This window comes from Entelurus aequoreus, linkage group LG13 (assembly GCF_033978785.1).
Source record: "Entelurus aequoreus isolate RoL-2023_Sb linkage group LG13, RoL_Eaeq_v1.1, whole genome shotgun sequence".
Classification (NCBI taxonomy): Eukaryota; Metazoa; Chordata; class Actinopteri; order Syngnathiformes; family Syngnathidae; genus Entelurus; species Entelurus aequoreus.
The window spans coordinates 30,419,591-30,434,551 of NC_084743.1; the positions used below are offsets into that span (position 1 = coordinate 30,419,591).

General features: G+C 41.3%; 1 protein-coding gene across 2 annotated transcripts in view; it reads right to left on the reverse strand.

The window, feature by feature from the left end:
* stat4 (signal transducer and activator of transcription 4) overlaps window positions 1-14,961 on the reverse strand; it is a 75,352-nt gene that overhangs the window by 22,105 nt on the left and 38,286 nt on the right. For both annotated transcript variants that reach the window (XM_062067657.1, XM_062067656.1), the window contains exons 10-11: window positions 12,134-12,193; window positions 11,991-12,011 (exon numbers count right to left, since the gene is read on the reverse strand). In XM_062067657.1, coding sequence (XP_061923641.1) covers window positions 11,991-12,011; window positions 12,134-12,193 — 81 coding nt within the window. The remainder of the gene's footprint in view (window positions 1-11,990; window positions 12,012-12,133; window positions 12,194-14,961) is intronic.

Consider the following 14,961-nt stretch of genomic DNA (forward strand, 5'->3'; position numbering starts at 1 on the left):
CATGTTCACCCACTGGGAGGTGAGGGGAGCAGTGAGCAGCAGCGGTGGCCGCGTTCGGGAATCCTTTGGTGATTCAACCCCCAATTCTAACCCTTGATGCTGAGTGCCAAGCAGTGAGGCAATGAGTCCCATTTTTATAGTCTTTGGTATGACTCGGCCAGGGTTTGAACTCATGACCTTCCAGTCTCAGGGCCGACACTCTAACCACAAAGCCACTGAGCAGGCTGGCAACAAGGCTCCATTAACATTTCGTGACCTGAATATTAACCAAGTCTTAGCGATATTGTTATTCTAAGCACTAACGTGTTTTTAGTGGCAAACTGATCAGAGAGCAATAACTAGCTTATGCTGCTATATTGACATTGTGAACTGGGAAGCTGCTCTCTCGCCTCAGAGCTGGTGGAAGTTAATTATATGTAGCCATAAACTGAGAAGTTGGTCAACTTTGGCATCCAACTTCGACCCGGATATGTCATCCATGTTTTTATGGACGTTGCTTTGTGCACTGGTGCACAGTGATGTTGGAAGAGGAAGGGGCCCGCTCCAAACTTTTCCACACAAGGTTGGGAGCATGGAATTGTTCAAAATGTTTTGGTATCCTGGAGCATTCAAAGTTCATTTCACTGGAACTAAGGGGCCAAGCCCAGCCCAACTCCTGAAAAACAACCCCACACCATAATTCCTCCTCCACCAAATTTCACACTCTGCACAATGCAGTCCGAAATGTACTGCTGCATCCGACACTTTGCATTCGACTTGGTGATGTATGGCTTAGATTGCAGCTGCTCGGCCATGGAAACCCATTCCATGAAGCTCTCTGCGTACTGTACGTGGGCTAAGGTCACATGAAGTTTGGAGCTCTGTAGCAACTGACTGTGCAGAAAGGCGGCTACCTCTTTGCACTTTGCGCTTCAGCATTCGCTGACCCCTCTCTGTCAGTTTACGTGGCCTACCACTTTGTGGCTGAGTTGCTGTTGTTCCCAAACTCTTCCATTTTCTCACAATAAAGCCGACAGTTGACTTTGGAATATTTAGGAGCGAGGAAATTTTATGACTGGATTTGTTGCACTGGTGGCATCCTATGACAGTTCCACACTGAAAATCACTGAGCTCCTGAGGGCGGCCCATTCTTTCACAAATGTTTGTAGAAACAGTCTCCATGCCTAAGTGCTTGATTTTATACACCTGTGGCTGGGCCAAGTGATTAGGACACCTCAGGGTTTCCCACACATTCATTTATTTGTGGCGGCCCGCCACGAAAGAATTACGTCCGCCACAAATAAAAAAAAATTGGGAAAAATAAATGTTTTATTTTTTTTTGTCCTCTCCAGCTTCTCAGGCAAATCATATAGTTTGTTGCCTTATTTGTATTTGACTTTATTAAATGTATTTATATTAGAAACACAACATGTGTATATAACAAAGGTTGCAAATTCTGCAGGCAGTAGGAAACACATGGTTAAGTGTAGGGAGTAAAACTGATGGCAGTCTAAAGTCCAAATTTTTGGAGCTCTTTGTTCAGTGGATCAGATGTTTGATGAAGCTCTGTGTCTATCTACCACCACTACTGTTTTCTGTTTATTTGTTACTGACTGTGGCAGGACACCTCTGCCTCTGTTTCACTTTATGTTGCTGGTAAATAATATGGTTGTAGTGGTAGGCTAAAGTTAAATTATTTAGTATGCACTAATTAAAGGGGCAGAGCTTTGAGACATTTTAGCTTTTATATTTTATAAGATATATTTTTTGTAAGAACCACAATTAATAAATATATTTCAGTGAATAACTTATTGTTCAAATCTGTATATAAATATGTACATAAAGTGTTGTAATTATATTGTAAAATCGATGGATGGATGGATGGATGGATGGATGGATGGATGGATGGATGGATGGATGGATGGATGGATGGATGGATGGATGGATGGATGGATGGACATTTAAAACAAAACTGTTATTATTAATTAGTAAGTATAAATTTTTTGAGCCTTTTTAGAGAAAATCAAATCATTGTAGTAAATTATGCAAATTACTCGATTATGTCATGGTGATCACGCCCATAGCCCCGCCCATAGCCACGCCCCCACCGCCACAGGTATCTTGGCAGTTTATGGGAAACACTGCACCTGATTCTGATCATTTGGATGGGTGGCCAAATACTTTTAACAATATAGTGTGTATATATATATATATATATATATATATATATATATATATATATATATATATATATATATATATATATATATATATATATATACCATATTTTTCAGAGTATAAGTCGCTCCGGTGTATAAGTCGCACCGGCCGAAAATGCATAATAAAGAAGGAAAAAAGCCTATATAAAATGCACTGGAGTATAAGTCGCATTTTTGGGGGAAATGTATTTGATAAAACCCAACACCAAGAATAGACATTTTAAAGGCAATTTAAAATAAATAAAGAATAGTGAACAACAGGCTGAATAAGTGTACGTTATATGATGCATAAATAACCAACTGAGAACGTGCCTGGTATGTTAACGTAACATTTTATGGTAAGAGTCATTCAAATAACTATAACATATAGAACATGCTATACGTTTACCAAACAATCTGTCACTCCTAATCGCTAAATCCGATGAAATCTTATACGTCTAGTCTCTTACGTGAATGAGCTAAATAATATTATTTGATATTTTACGGTAATGTGTTAATAATTTCACACCTAAGTCGCTCCTAAGTATAAGTCGCACCCCCGGCCAAACTATGAAAAAAACTGTGACTTATAGACCGAAAAATACGGTATATATATATATATATATATATATATATATATATATATATAAGTGTGGCACTAAGTGATTTAATTTGACTAAAATAGTTGCCCCCCCATTAAAAACTCTTTAAGGTCAGAAAACTCGATTTAAATACTGTTTATAGACTAATTTTTTGTGATGTCAAGGTTTTCTATGTATTTCTATGCAGCATGCGATATTCAGTTACACCAGCAGAGGGCGCGTGGTGCCGTTGGTATCAGTAGCTGGCGCCGTAGAAGAAGTCTGTCAGTACGTGGTATGAAAAGAAGCATATGCATCAAGCTCCGGTTGTAACGCTGTGTTAATTGTTTTGCAGGTAAGCTGGTTTGCATATAACACATACACGCAGTAGTAGAATTTATTCTGTACCTTTTAGAGTAAGCAATGTTAAGCTAATGTCTGTTTTGTGAATGTTATGAGTTAAATTCGAGTCACATTCAGGGTATTTTCTAAGATGGCGGACGTTGGTCCGAGGGTAACCACGGTGACGAGGCAAAATACAGTTAGCTTTAGTTTAATAGTAAGTTCACAACATAACTCCTCAGAGATACTTGAAAATAAAATGTTAAATGCCATTTATGTTACAAGGACATGCTAAACGAACTTTTGAGTGTTGTATTGATCATAAGCACACCAGATAGGTGTGTCAAAGCTAAATTACAGTTAGTGTGTGCTAAGGCAGTAGATTTACAGTCGCACATAGGACAGTAGATTAGGTACAGGTAATGATAAGATGACACAAATAAATACAATAAATACATATAATGAATACATATAAATACAATACATATATTATTAAACGGTGATTAAGAGCATGATTCTAAGGTAGATAGAAATAGTAAAAAGGGTTTTTGTGTATATATATGTATGTGTATGTGTATACATAAATATATTTTTGGAATATTTGTAAAATTGTTCAACTCCAGACATTGTATTTTGTAGAAGAAGTCTGTCAGTACGTGGTATGAAAAGAAGCATATGCATCAAGCTCCGGTTGTAACGCTGTGTTAATTGTTTTGCAGCTTGATCCTGAAAAATAAATGTGTCGCACAACGAAAGAGTTGGCCCATCTTTCGAGCTGTGTAACATATTTTGGCGAGCCAGCCAGGAGGGGGCACCAGTGAGTCAACACCACCACCATCGACCCTCCTTCCCAAGAGACGAACCTTATTCTTCTATTAAACATGGAAAAAGTACAGCCACTGCGTGATGAACTGAGTGCAGCCTTGTGGCAGCTGGAGGAAGAGCTTCTCGTGGATGTCTGCGGGCGACTGAAATGTTCCGGCCTGGACAGCGGAGAGTCTCGCAGCAAGTCAAGAAGGGCGCTCATCAATATGGCAGAAGGCGCGTTTGATGAGATTGAGGAAAGTGAACAAGAAGAACAAGTTGAACAATGTTATATAGAGTTAAGTAAATATATAAATAAATTAAACGGTGAACTATTGTCAAAGAAAGGATCAGAAAAACTGTTTAAGCATGACACTTCCCCCAAAAGTACACCTTCTCCACTCAGAGTTCGACCAGAGCAAAAACATTCTCTGCAAGAGGTAACTTTGAGAAGGGAGTTCAAGATCTGTGGGCAGATAGGTGAACCTGGACAGAGGGATAAGCTATCCTACCTCAGTCTTGTGCGTCAAATTGGGGTGGGGACTGAAAAAGGACATTCAGAGACTGAAATAATCGAAGCAGTAATCAGGGCTATAAGTCCAGGCCTGCCCCTCAGAGATATGCTGGAAATAAAACGTGAACTGACCCTCAATAAGCTGTTCACCATATTAAAGGGACACTACAAGGTAGACAGCCCCACTGAGCTATACCACCAGCTCCTCAATATCTCCCAAGAGCCCAGAGAGACTGTCCTGAACTTTGTTTTTCGTGCCATTGAACTGAAAGAGAAACTGTTGTGGAAAGTCGCAAATGAGGAAACTGATGAACTTTACAGCCGACGCACAATCCAGCGCAAGTTTTTACGTTCCATTGAAACAGGGCTGCTCAGCGATTCCGTTAAGTATCAGTTAATGCCCCTCCTCAGTGATGTGAGCACAACAGATGAAGAATTGATCGAAAGAGTAACTGAAGCGTCAAAGCTGGAAAGTGAAAGACTTGAGAAACGTAAAAGGTCAGCTGCAACCAAGATTCCCAAAGTGCAAGAGCTCCAAACAGAATGCCAGGCAGACCCTGCACCTGTCCAGAGCCCTGCAAAGCCCAGGGAAGCCCAGACTGCAGTGGCCGTGAAAGCTGTGAAAAGTAAAGAGACTAAAAGTGAAAGCGCTGATACACAACAAATCATTGAAGAGTTGCGTAAAGAAATGAAGGTAATGTTTATGACCTTGATGGAGACCAGTCCCCGTGCAAGTGGACCAAAGCAGAGAGAAAAGGGCTGTACAAAGTGTAGAGGAGAGGGAACAGGAGATAACTGTTCACACTGCTTCAAATGTGGGCGTGAGGGTCACTTCTCTCGGGGATGCCGAGCTCTGAGACAGTCGGGAAACGGGGAGGGACTACTGAGATGGGACCAGCAGTAGTCCAAAGCCAATCGTCCCAAGGTGAGCTCCCAAATCCGGAACCAGCCCCCCCACAACCTACAGCCAAGGCCAGTGTAAGCGAAGTTCACTATTTACCCCCTCAACGCAAGTCACAGTTAGTCAGCCTTGTGGGAAACCGATGTACAGTGAACTGTGTTATGGACAATCATCCAGTCAAAGTTTTGTGGGACACAGGGGCCCAGTCGAGCATAGTTAATGAAAACTGGCGACAACAGCATCTTCCCCACACAGTCGTCCGGCCGATAGCTGAACTGTTAGAAAATGAGACACTCACAATTTATGCTGCTAATGACACGCCCATTCCCTACACTGGCTGGATTGAAGTCCGATTTCGGCTCGACAGTGATTCATCCAAAAGTGAGTTTCAAGTGCCAATACTAGTTTGCAGTGACCCAGCAGTGGCCAGTGACCCCATCATCGGCTACAATGTGATCGAGGCCATTGTCAACAACAATGAAGGCAAAACTAAAGGGGGGAGAAAGCAGCTTGCCCACAAAGTGAGTAAAGCTTTTGAAATAACTGTCAGAACTGCTCACAACGTCGTCAAGCTAGTGCAGAACAGCAACGAAGAGTCAGACATTGGTGTGGTGCGTATTGGTGTAAAAACAGTGACATTGCCAGCTAAGAAGGTCACAGTAGTTCACATGCGGGCACATGTTAGTCAACAAGTCAGGGGCCAAGACATGTTGTTCTCGCCTGACACATCTGATCCGCCACCAGAGGGCATCGTCTACAACGAGATACTGGTAAAAATCTCACACAGAAAATTGCCGTACGTGCCCATCCCAGTGACCAATACCACAGACCACACCATCTACTTGCAAAGTCGTAAAGTTATTGGGCATCTTGAATCAGTGAAGACAGTTTATTCTGCAGACATTCAAACAAAAGTAAACAAACTGACAAAAGAAGACAAAAGCAGCACAAAGTTTAAGACAAACACGCCAAACCACACAGAGCCGTCCGAGAATCAACACACACACAGACCAAAGTCGTGGGATCCGCCTGTGAGCCTCCAACACTTAACACAGGATCAACAAGCAGCGGCAAGGAGAATGTTGAGGGAGGAATGTGAGGCATTTGCATTTGACAACGACGATGTAGGCTGCATACCATCACTCAAGATGCACATCACCCTAAGTGACACCAGCCCAGTGCAAAAGACCTACATGTCTGTCCCAAAACCCCTTCACAATGAAGTCAAAGAGTACTTGCAAGATCTGCTCAACAAAGGTTGGACCACACCCTCACGGTCCCCCTACTCGTCGCCTGTCGTGTGTGTTCGTAAGAAAGATGGGGGCCTCCGTCTCTGTTGTGATTTCAGAGAGCTTAATCGCAAGTCAGTTCCAGACCGTCATCCAATACCAAGGATTCAAGACATGTTGGATACGCTGGGTGGAAGCTCCTGGTTTTCAGTGTTAGATCAGGGAAAAGCGTACCACCAGGGTTTCCTTGATAAAGAAAGCCGGCCGCTGACAGCCTTCATCACACCTTGGGGATTATATGAATGGGTGCGCATTCCCTTTGGCCTGAGCTCCGCACCCGCAGAGTTCCAGAGAAGTATGGAGAATTGCTTGGCTGGCCTCAGAGACACTATTTGCCTCCCATACCTGGACGACAACCTTGTGCATAGCAGCAGCTTTGAAGACCACGTTGAACACATCCGTCTTGTCCTCCAGCGATACAAAGAGCACGGTGTAAAGTTGACGCCAAAGAAATGTGAACTTTTTAGGAGTAGTGTTAAGTTTCTGGGAAAGCTGGTGACAGGAGAAGGCTATACCATGGATCCGGCAGAGATGGCGCCAGTGAGGGCCCTAAAAGAAAAAAGACCTGCAACTGTTGGGGAGGTACGTCAAATGCTTGGCTTTCTCTCTTATTACAGGCCCTTCATACCCAACTTCTCTCGTGTGGCCCACCCGCTGTACAGCCTGCTCAGTCCCCCAGCTCCTGAGAAAACCACTACAGCTCCTGCAGAAAAGTTCAAAAAGGGGGTCAAGAAGAACAAAGGCCACATGCCTTCACGCACGCCCATACAATGGACCAGTATCCACCAAGAAGTATTGAACCAGCTCGTCGATGCACTCACAGCGCCTCCAGTCCTCGGGTATGCTGATTTCACCCAACCATTCGTGTTACACTGTGATGCTTCGCAAGTCGGCTTGGGTGCTGTGTTATATCAGCGGCAGCAAGGAAAGATGAGAGTGATAGCGTTTGGCTCCCGCACCCTAAGTCCAGCAGAGAAGAACTACAACCTGCACTCTGGCAAGCTTGAGTTCCTGGCAATGAAGTGGGCCATCTGTGAACGCTTCCGAGATTATCTGTACCATGCTTCATCGTTCGTCGTGTACACAGATAATAACCCGTTAACATATGTGCTCACAACGGCAAAACTCAATGCCACAGGTCACAGATGGGTCGCGGAGCTGGCCGATTACAACTTCACCATTCGCTATCGTCCAGGCAAAACCAACGCTGATGCTGACGGACTGTCGCGGATGCCATTGGACATTGAAAACTACATGAACACCTGCACAGCCGAAGTCAATCAAGAAGCAATAAGTGCATCGATGGAGTCTGTGAAAGTTGAGCAATATGACCCTTGCAAAGGCGTTGGTGTGATCCAGGTCAGTGCCCTAAAGTTGATCAAAGACTCTGACACGAACCAGCCTTTCACTCCAGACCAGATCCGCAAAGCACAGGAAGAAGACGAGATCCTGGAAAGAGTCATCTGGTTTAAGACACAGAACAAAAGGCCGAGTAGAGCTGAAGCAAAGTCCGAACATCCTGCTGTCGCTGCACTGCTCAAGCAATGGCTAAAGATTCACATTGATCCAGATGGTGTCCTGCGTCGCCGCACTGTCCACAGAGAGCAGCTGTTGATCCCTAAAGCTTATCGTCCCCTGGTTTTCAAAGAGCTGCACCAGGAGATGGGCCACTTAGGGGTGGAAAGGACGCTCGACTTGATAAGAGAGAGGTTCTACTGGCCACAAATGAGTAAAGAAGTGGAGCATTTTGTCACCGAAGAATGCGAGTGTTTGAAGAAGAAAAAGCCAAGTAAGCAGACTCGAGCACCTCTGACCACGATCCATACTACATACCCATTCCAACTCGTGTCCATAGACTTCCTTCACTTGGAAAAGTGCAAAAACGGCTATGAATACATTTTGGTAGTTATGGATCACTTTACGAGGTTTGCCCAAGCCTACGCTACGAGGAACAAAACAGCCAAAACAGTTGCGGACAAGCTGTTTAACGACTTCGCACTCAAGTTCGGGTTTCCGACAAGAATACACCATGACATGGGTAAAGAGTTTGAGAACAAGTTAATGGCAAGGCTCAAAGAACTGTCAGGCATCCAGGGCTCACACACGACACCGTACCACCCACAGGGTAACGGACAGGTCGAGAGATTCAATCGCACCCTGTTGTCCATGTTGCGTACCCTGGAAGACAAAGAGAAAGACAATTGGAAAGAGTCGTTAGCTAAAGTTGTCCACGCATTCAACTGCACGAAAAGTGAAGCGACAGGCTACGCTCCGTACTACCTCGTCTTTGGTCGTGCCCCCCGATTGCCAATTGACCTCTTGTTCGACATAAAGAAAGAGAAGTCCCATGTAGATTACGACGATTATGTAAACAGTTGGAAGAAAAGAATGCAAGAGGCCTACGCTATAGCAGCAAAAACAGCTGACAAAGAAGCGGCTCGAGGAAAAGCTCACTATGACAAAAGAGTTAAAGGCAGAGACCTCAAGCCGGGCGATAGAGTTCTCCTCCGGAATCTCACTCCCAGGGGTGGTCCCGCAAAGATCCAGTCCTATTGGGAAGAGCAAGTTTACAAAGTAAAAGAGAGAAAAGCAGAAGATAGTCCAGTGTATCAGATAACTCCTGAAAACGGAAAAGGAAGAGACAAAGTAGTGCACAGAAATCTTCTGCTCCCGTGCGACTTTCTGCCCTGCGAGAAGCCCCCAGCAACTACTCCACCAGCAGCAAAGAGGACGTCCAGACTTCAACGCAGACAGCAGCAGCAGCAACCGCCAGACAACGGTGACACATCCGACGATGACTACAATGGAACCTACCGGTGGTACCTTCGGCCTGGTCCAAGAAGGCGGCAGCAGACTTCACTCAACCCACTGGCGGAGCCCTTCCAGCCTCATCAGGACCCAGTGCAACCTGAAGAGGATTTGCCACTACAGAGTGAAGAGGATTTGCCACTACTAAGTGAAGAGGACATTCCACCAGAGACTGAAGAAAATGATTCGGATCCCGAACAAGACAGTCTAGCACGTGGTGAGTCCAACACTGATGTCTCAGTCGTCGATGAAGGTGAGATTAAGACTATGAACCAGCGACCTCAGCGACAGAGACAACCACCTATGGTACTGAGTTACAACACTTTAGGTCAGCCGACTTGGGTACAGAGGGGTTGTAAGGTAAAGACTCAGGTTATTGAGAGTAAAACTTTTTGGAGACCCTGGGCTGTCCAAGGGTGCTAAGGTTACGGACTAAGTAACAGAAATGTCAGGAGACATTTAATTTTGTGGGGGAGAGTGTGGCACTAAGTGATTTAATTTGACTAAAATAGTTGCCCCCCCATTAAAAACTCTTTAAGGTCAGAAAACTCGATTTAAATACTGTTTATAGACTAATTTTTTGTGATGTCAAGGTTTTCTATGTATTTCTATGCAGCATGCGATATTCAGTTACACCAGCAGAGGGCGCGTGGTGCCGTTGGTATCAGTAGCTGGCGCCGTAGAAGAAGTCTGTCAGTACGTGGTATGAAAAGAAGCATATGCATCAAGCTCCGGTTGTAACGCTGTGTTAATTGTTTTGCAGGTAAGCTGGTTTGCATATAACACATACACGCAGTAGTAGAATTTATTCTGTACCTTTTAGAGTAAGCAATGTTAAGCTAATGTCTGTTTTGTGAATGTTATGAGTTAAATTCGAGTCACATTCAGGGTATTTTCTAAGATGGCGGACGTTGGTCCGAGGGTAACCACGGTGACGAGGCAAAATACAGTTAGCTTTAGTTTAATAGTAAGTTCACAACATAACTCCTCAGAGATACTTGAAAATAAAATGTTAAATGCCATTTATGTTACAAGGACATGCTAAACGAACTTTTGAGTGTTGTATTGATCATAAGCACACCAGATAGGTGTGTCAAAGCTAAATTACAGTTAGTGTGTGCTAAGGCAGTAGATTTACAGTCGCACATAGGACAGTAGATTAGGTACAGGTAATGATAAGATGACACAAATAAATACAATAAATACATATAATGAATACATATAAATACAATACATATATTATTAAACGGTGATTAAGAGCATGATTCTAAGGTAGATAGAAATAGTAAAAAGGGTTTTTGTGTATATATATGTATGTGTATGTGTATACATAAATATATTTTTGGAATATTTGTAAAATTGTTCAACTCCAGACATTGTATTTTGTAGAAGAAGTCTGTCAGTACGTGGTATGAAAAGAAGCATATGCATCAAGCTCCGGTTGTAACGCTGTGTTAATTGTTTTGCAGCTTGATCCTGAAAAATAAATGTGTCGCACAACGAAAGAGTTGGCCCATCTTTCGAGCTGTGTAACATATATATATATATATATGTATATATATATATATATATATACATATATATATATATATGTATATATATTGACTAAAAGAGTGCGCACTTGCCGCACGCTCGCCCGACACTGCTGCGCGAGCGCGATGATGTCAGGTTATCGATGGGAAAATGCATTTTTAGACAATATGAATTGCCTGAGTGGCTAGGAGACCCCGAGAGTAACAAGCGGTAGAAAATAGATTAGAAAGGACGAATTTTTTAAAAACTTCAGACTTCCCGCGGGACGTATTTTGGATGCTGGCGGCCGTATTCGGCCAGCGGGCCGTAGTTTGGGGACCCCTGATTTAAACTTTATCGCTGCCGGGTATTTTTTTCTATACTTTTATTGTCATATTTTCAGAATGTGTTTGTTCTATTTTTGGTCAAAGTAAGACAAAGGAAACAATCTGAAGTTGTCTTTATTTTTTAGTTTTAATGCCATGATTTTATTAGTCCGGCCCGCGTGTGCGCAGATTTCCCTCCATGGGGCCCGTGAGCTAAAACGAGTTGGACACCCCTGATGTACAGAATTACAGTGTATGTAACAGCTGCAGTAAAATAAAAGGGCAGCATAAAATAGAGAGTAGATCCAGCAGAAAATAGACATTATAAACAAAGAGAAGTAGCTAACATAAAAGTGGTCGGACACATTTTTTTAAAAACTTGAGACTTCCCGCAGGCCGGATTTTGGGGACCCCTGAGCTAATCCTTTGATGAAATTATTCTAATTTTAAAAAATTTGCCTGTGGGACCTAATTGTGATTGTATTTTTGAGGCCCATTAAATTAAATTCAGTAAATAATTTGTATGAACACTGAAAAAATTATCTCTCTGTATGACAGTTTAGTCTGAATTTTTAGAGAATAAAATATTAATATTTTGTCTAAAAGGTGTTAAAAATTAGTTGAGCTGATATTGATGGGAAACAATTTATGCTGAAAAAGTGCTCCAGCCGTTATAACTTCATTTTACTCGACAAAGAGCAACAAAACATCCTGTGTTGAGGTTTTCTATACTCACACTCTGTTTGGAGGGAGGTCCCTAAATACACACAAGACACAAAAGAAAAGAATCAGTCTCTGGTTTAATGCACAGCTTTTTGTTATAATGCATTACTGTAATTGCATTGTGGGAGGAAAAAATGCAGAGAGAAAAATCCTTACTTGTCAAATGTTGTTTTAACCTTTAGCTGATAATCCACTGCTGGAAGTTTAACCAGGAGCCTAGGTGGAGGACAAAGTGCATTGCTGAATACTGAACAGGCAACAAATGCATTTTCATCACTTGCCACATTGCATTTACTGTGGCCCTCAGAGCCTCTGAAGGTTCTGAGGGCCAAAGCCGGCCCTCTGAGTCAGAGGGCCGACTTTGGTGAATGGATGGATGGATGGATTCGAATTGCTCCCTTACTAGACTGCATTGCTACCCTTACCCATATTGCTAACTTGGCAGAACCAATTAAAAAGTTAGAGAGCATGTGCAAGCCCTTTTTTGTGAGGGGTATTTTGGGCCAAAAAAGAAACAACTGAAAAAATAAAACAACAAATATACTGAAAATAGTGACATTCACCAATTCTGCTCTTTATAGTTATCTATAAAGAGAAGGAAATGGTACAGTTTCAACATTCCAAAAACCTTAATACACTATTGTGAAGAAAACAAGTGATGGTGTCACCTAACAGAGATTGTGTAAATTTGTATATATATTTTTGTACACATGTAATATACTGATACTAATGTATGATATTGAATCTAAACATACAATTAATGAAAAAAGTACAACATATGGATTGTTTGCAGTAGTAAAAAAGTACAAGTAACAAAAGTACCCAACTTATCCATGATGTGTACAAATGCAGTGTGCAAGGTGTACAAGTGTAGTGGAAATCATACAGTTAGGAAAATGTGATATTCATACAAATATAGTTTGCAATACTAATGTTGTGAAGACAATTATTGCCACTCGCAAATTTTATTTTCGCCGTATGTTTCTTCTAAAAAAAAGTGTCCGTCTAAAATACTACCATACAAGAACTTATCTGCTAGGAGAACATGTACATGCAAACAAGATTAGTTTTAGGAAAAAACTATCATAAAACCATGGGTATGCATGGCAGGCTAAAAGCACCATGAGGTCACACTACACTTTTTTTAAACACTGTAAAATTAAGAAGCTATGGTTGACTTGCAGGTTTTCAATAAAATGTTATTATGTTGTATAATGACACGAAAAGCTTCTAATTTTAATTCATTAGTATCACTGTGGGGGATAAATACACTTATAATAGGCTGACCATACGTCATCTTTTCCCCGGACATGTCCTCTTTTGCGGGGGTGTCCGGGGTGTCCGGGCGGGGTTTCTTAAATGCCTCAAATGTCCAGCATTTTTAATTAGGGTTGCATGTATTTTCAATGTACGTCCAGGGTTAAGTTAAGAAGGGGTTAAAAAAAAAAACAGAACGTGCGCCCCCGTAGCAACATTCGTGAGGGATGGGCAGAGACACAGAGCAAGAGAGCTAGTGAGTGGAGAGAGACATGAGAACAAGAAATGCCGAAACGTAAATGCAACTTCACGGATGATTTGCGGGAAAAGTATTTGTGTTTTCGTCCTGGCCGTGACACATGGGAAGCAGAATGCACTGTGTGCAAAGCAGCAACGTATATATCTGTGGCAAATAAAGGGGCTAAAGATCTACAAGCCCATATCGACACTACAAAGCACAAAACAGCTGTGCAGGGCGAGAGCTCGTCTGCTGTTTTTTGTTTAAATTTAATTAACTTGTTTTGAGGCATTGTTTATGTTTAGATTATAGACAAGAGGTTATGTTGTATATTTCTACCTCTGCAATTTTTTTTCCAAAACTGTGAATGTTACAGAATATAAGTGTGACTTATTTTGTTATACTGTCAACCAGTGTTGGCGTTAACACACTTTTTGTGTCTTTTTAACGCATTGAAATCAGAAAGGACGCAGATTTTTTTATTTATTTCATTTTTTTTACCATTTGTGGCCCACAGCTAATGTTTTAAAGGCCCACGGCACATTCTAAAAATACTATTAAAATAAACAAAAACATAACAAAAATGAAATAAAAAAGCTTAAAGGTGAAATGTAATTTAGAAAAACTTGCAATGTTGACTAATAAAACAAAGCTGTTTTTTTTTTTTCTTTCAAACGGTCATTGCTCTAAACATAATATGGAATCAAAATCAATGGTATTATGAATTATTGACCTATCAAAGGTTCCGATTACTTCACATCAAATATTCCACTTTGAAAAATATTTTTGGTGGAAGATTTTGCATATTTTGTGTGTTTGCCATAAAAAACATAGTTTTGTTTAACAAAAAAGGGCGGAAAACAAACAAACAAACAAAAAAACATAAAAAAAACTAAAACATTTTGAAATGAGGAATAGATCTGAAGTTGTTGTAGACTCCAGAGATTTAAGCGTTAAATATAAAATGTATGTATGCCCTGGCACACCATTATCATCATTTCATGACCCAAGCAAAACACTTTTTACACTTTTATACTGAAATAAATACACCTACAACTTATTAAATAAAAACATAGAAAAAACTACCAGCAGCGGTAAAGTTTAGATCCATGAAGGAAAGAAGAAAGTGAATGAATGTTTATAACTGAATACATTTACATATGCATACACATTTGTTTTCTTTTGTATTATCTTTTTTAATGAATTAAGTAACATTTATGACAACCTTTTTCCAAAACACAATATAGAATGTGAGATACAGTATAACAGGATAATGGATACATTTGTCATTTGTTTTCAAAACGCTTACAAAAAAGTGGGACCCCAAAAATGTATTGTGGCACCCCATTTTTATGACTTGATGGGGTCCCTGGCACCCCATTTTGAAAATTCCTAGCACCAACACTGCTGTCAACAGAGGAGAAAAAATGCTTTATTTAAAAAAAAATATTATTTATAAAGCAAGTTCGAGTATCATTGGCAAATGTTC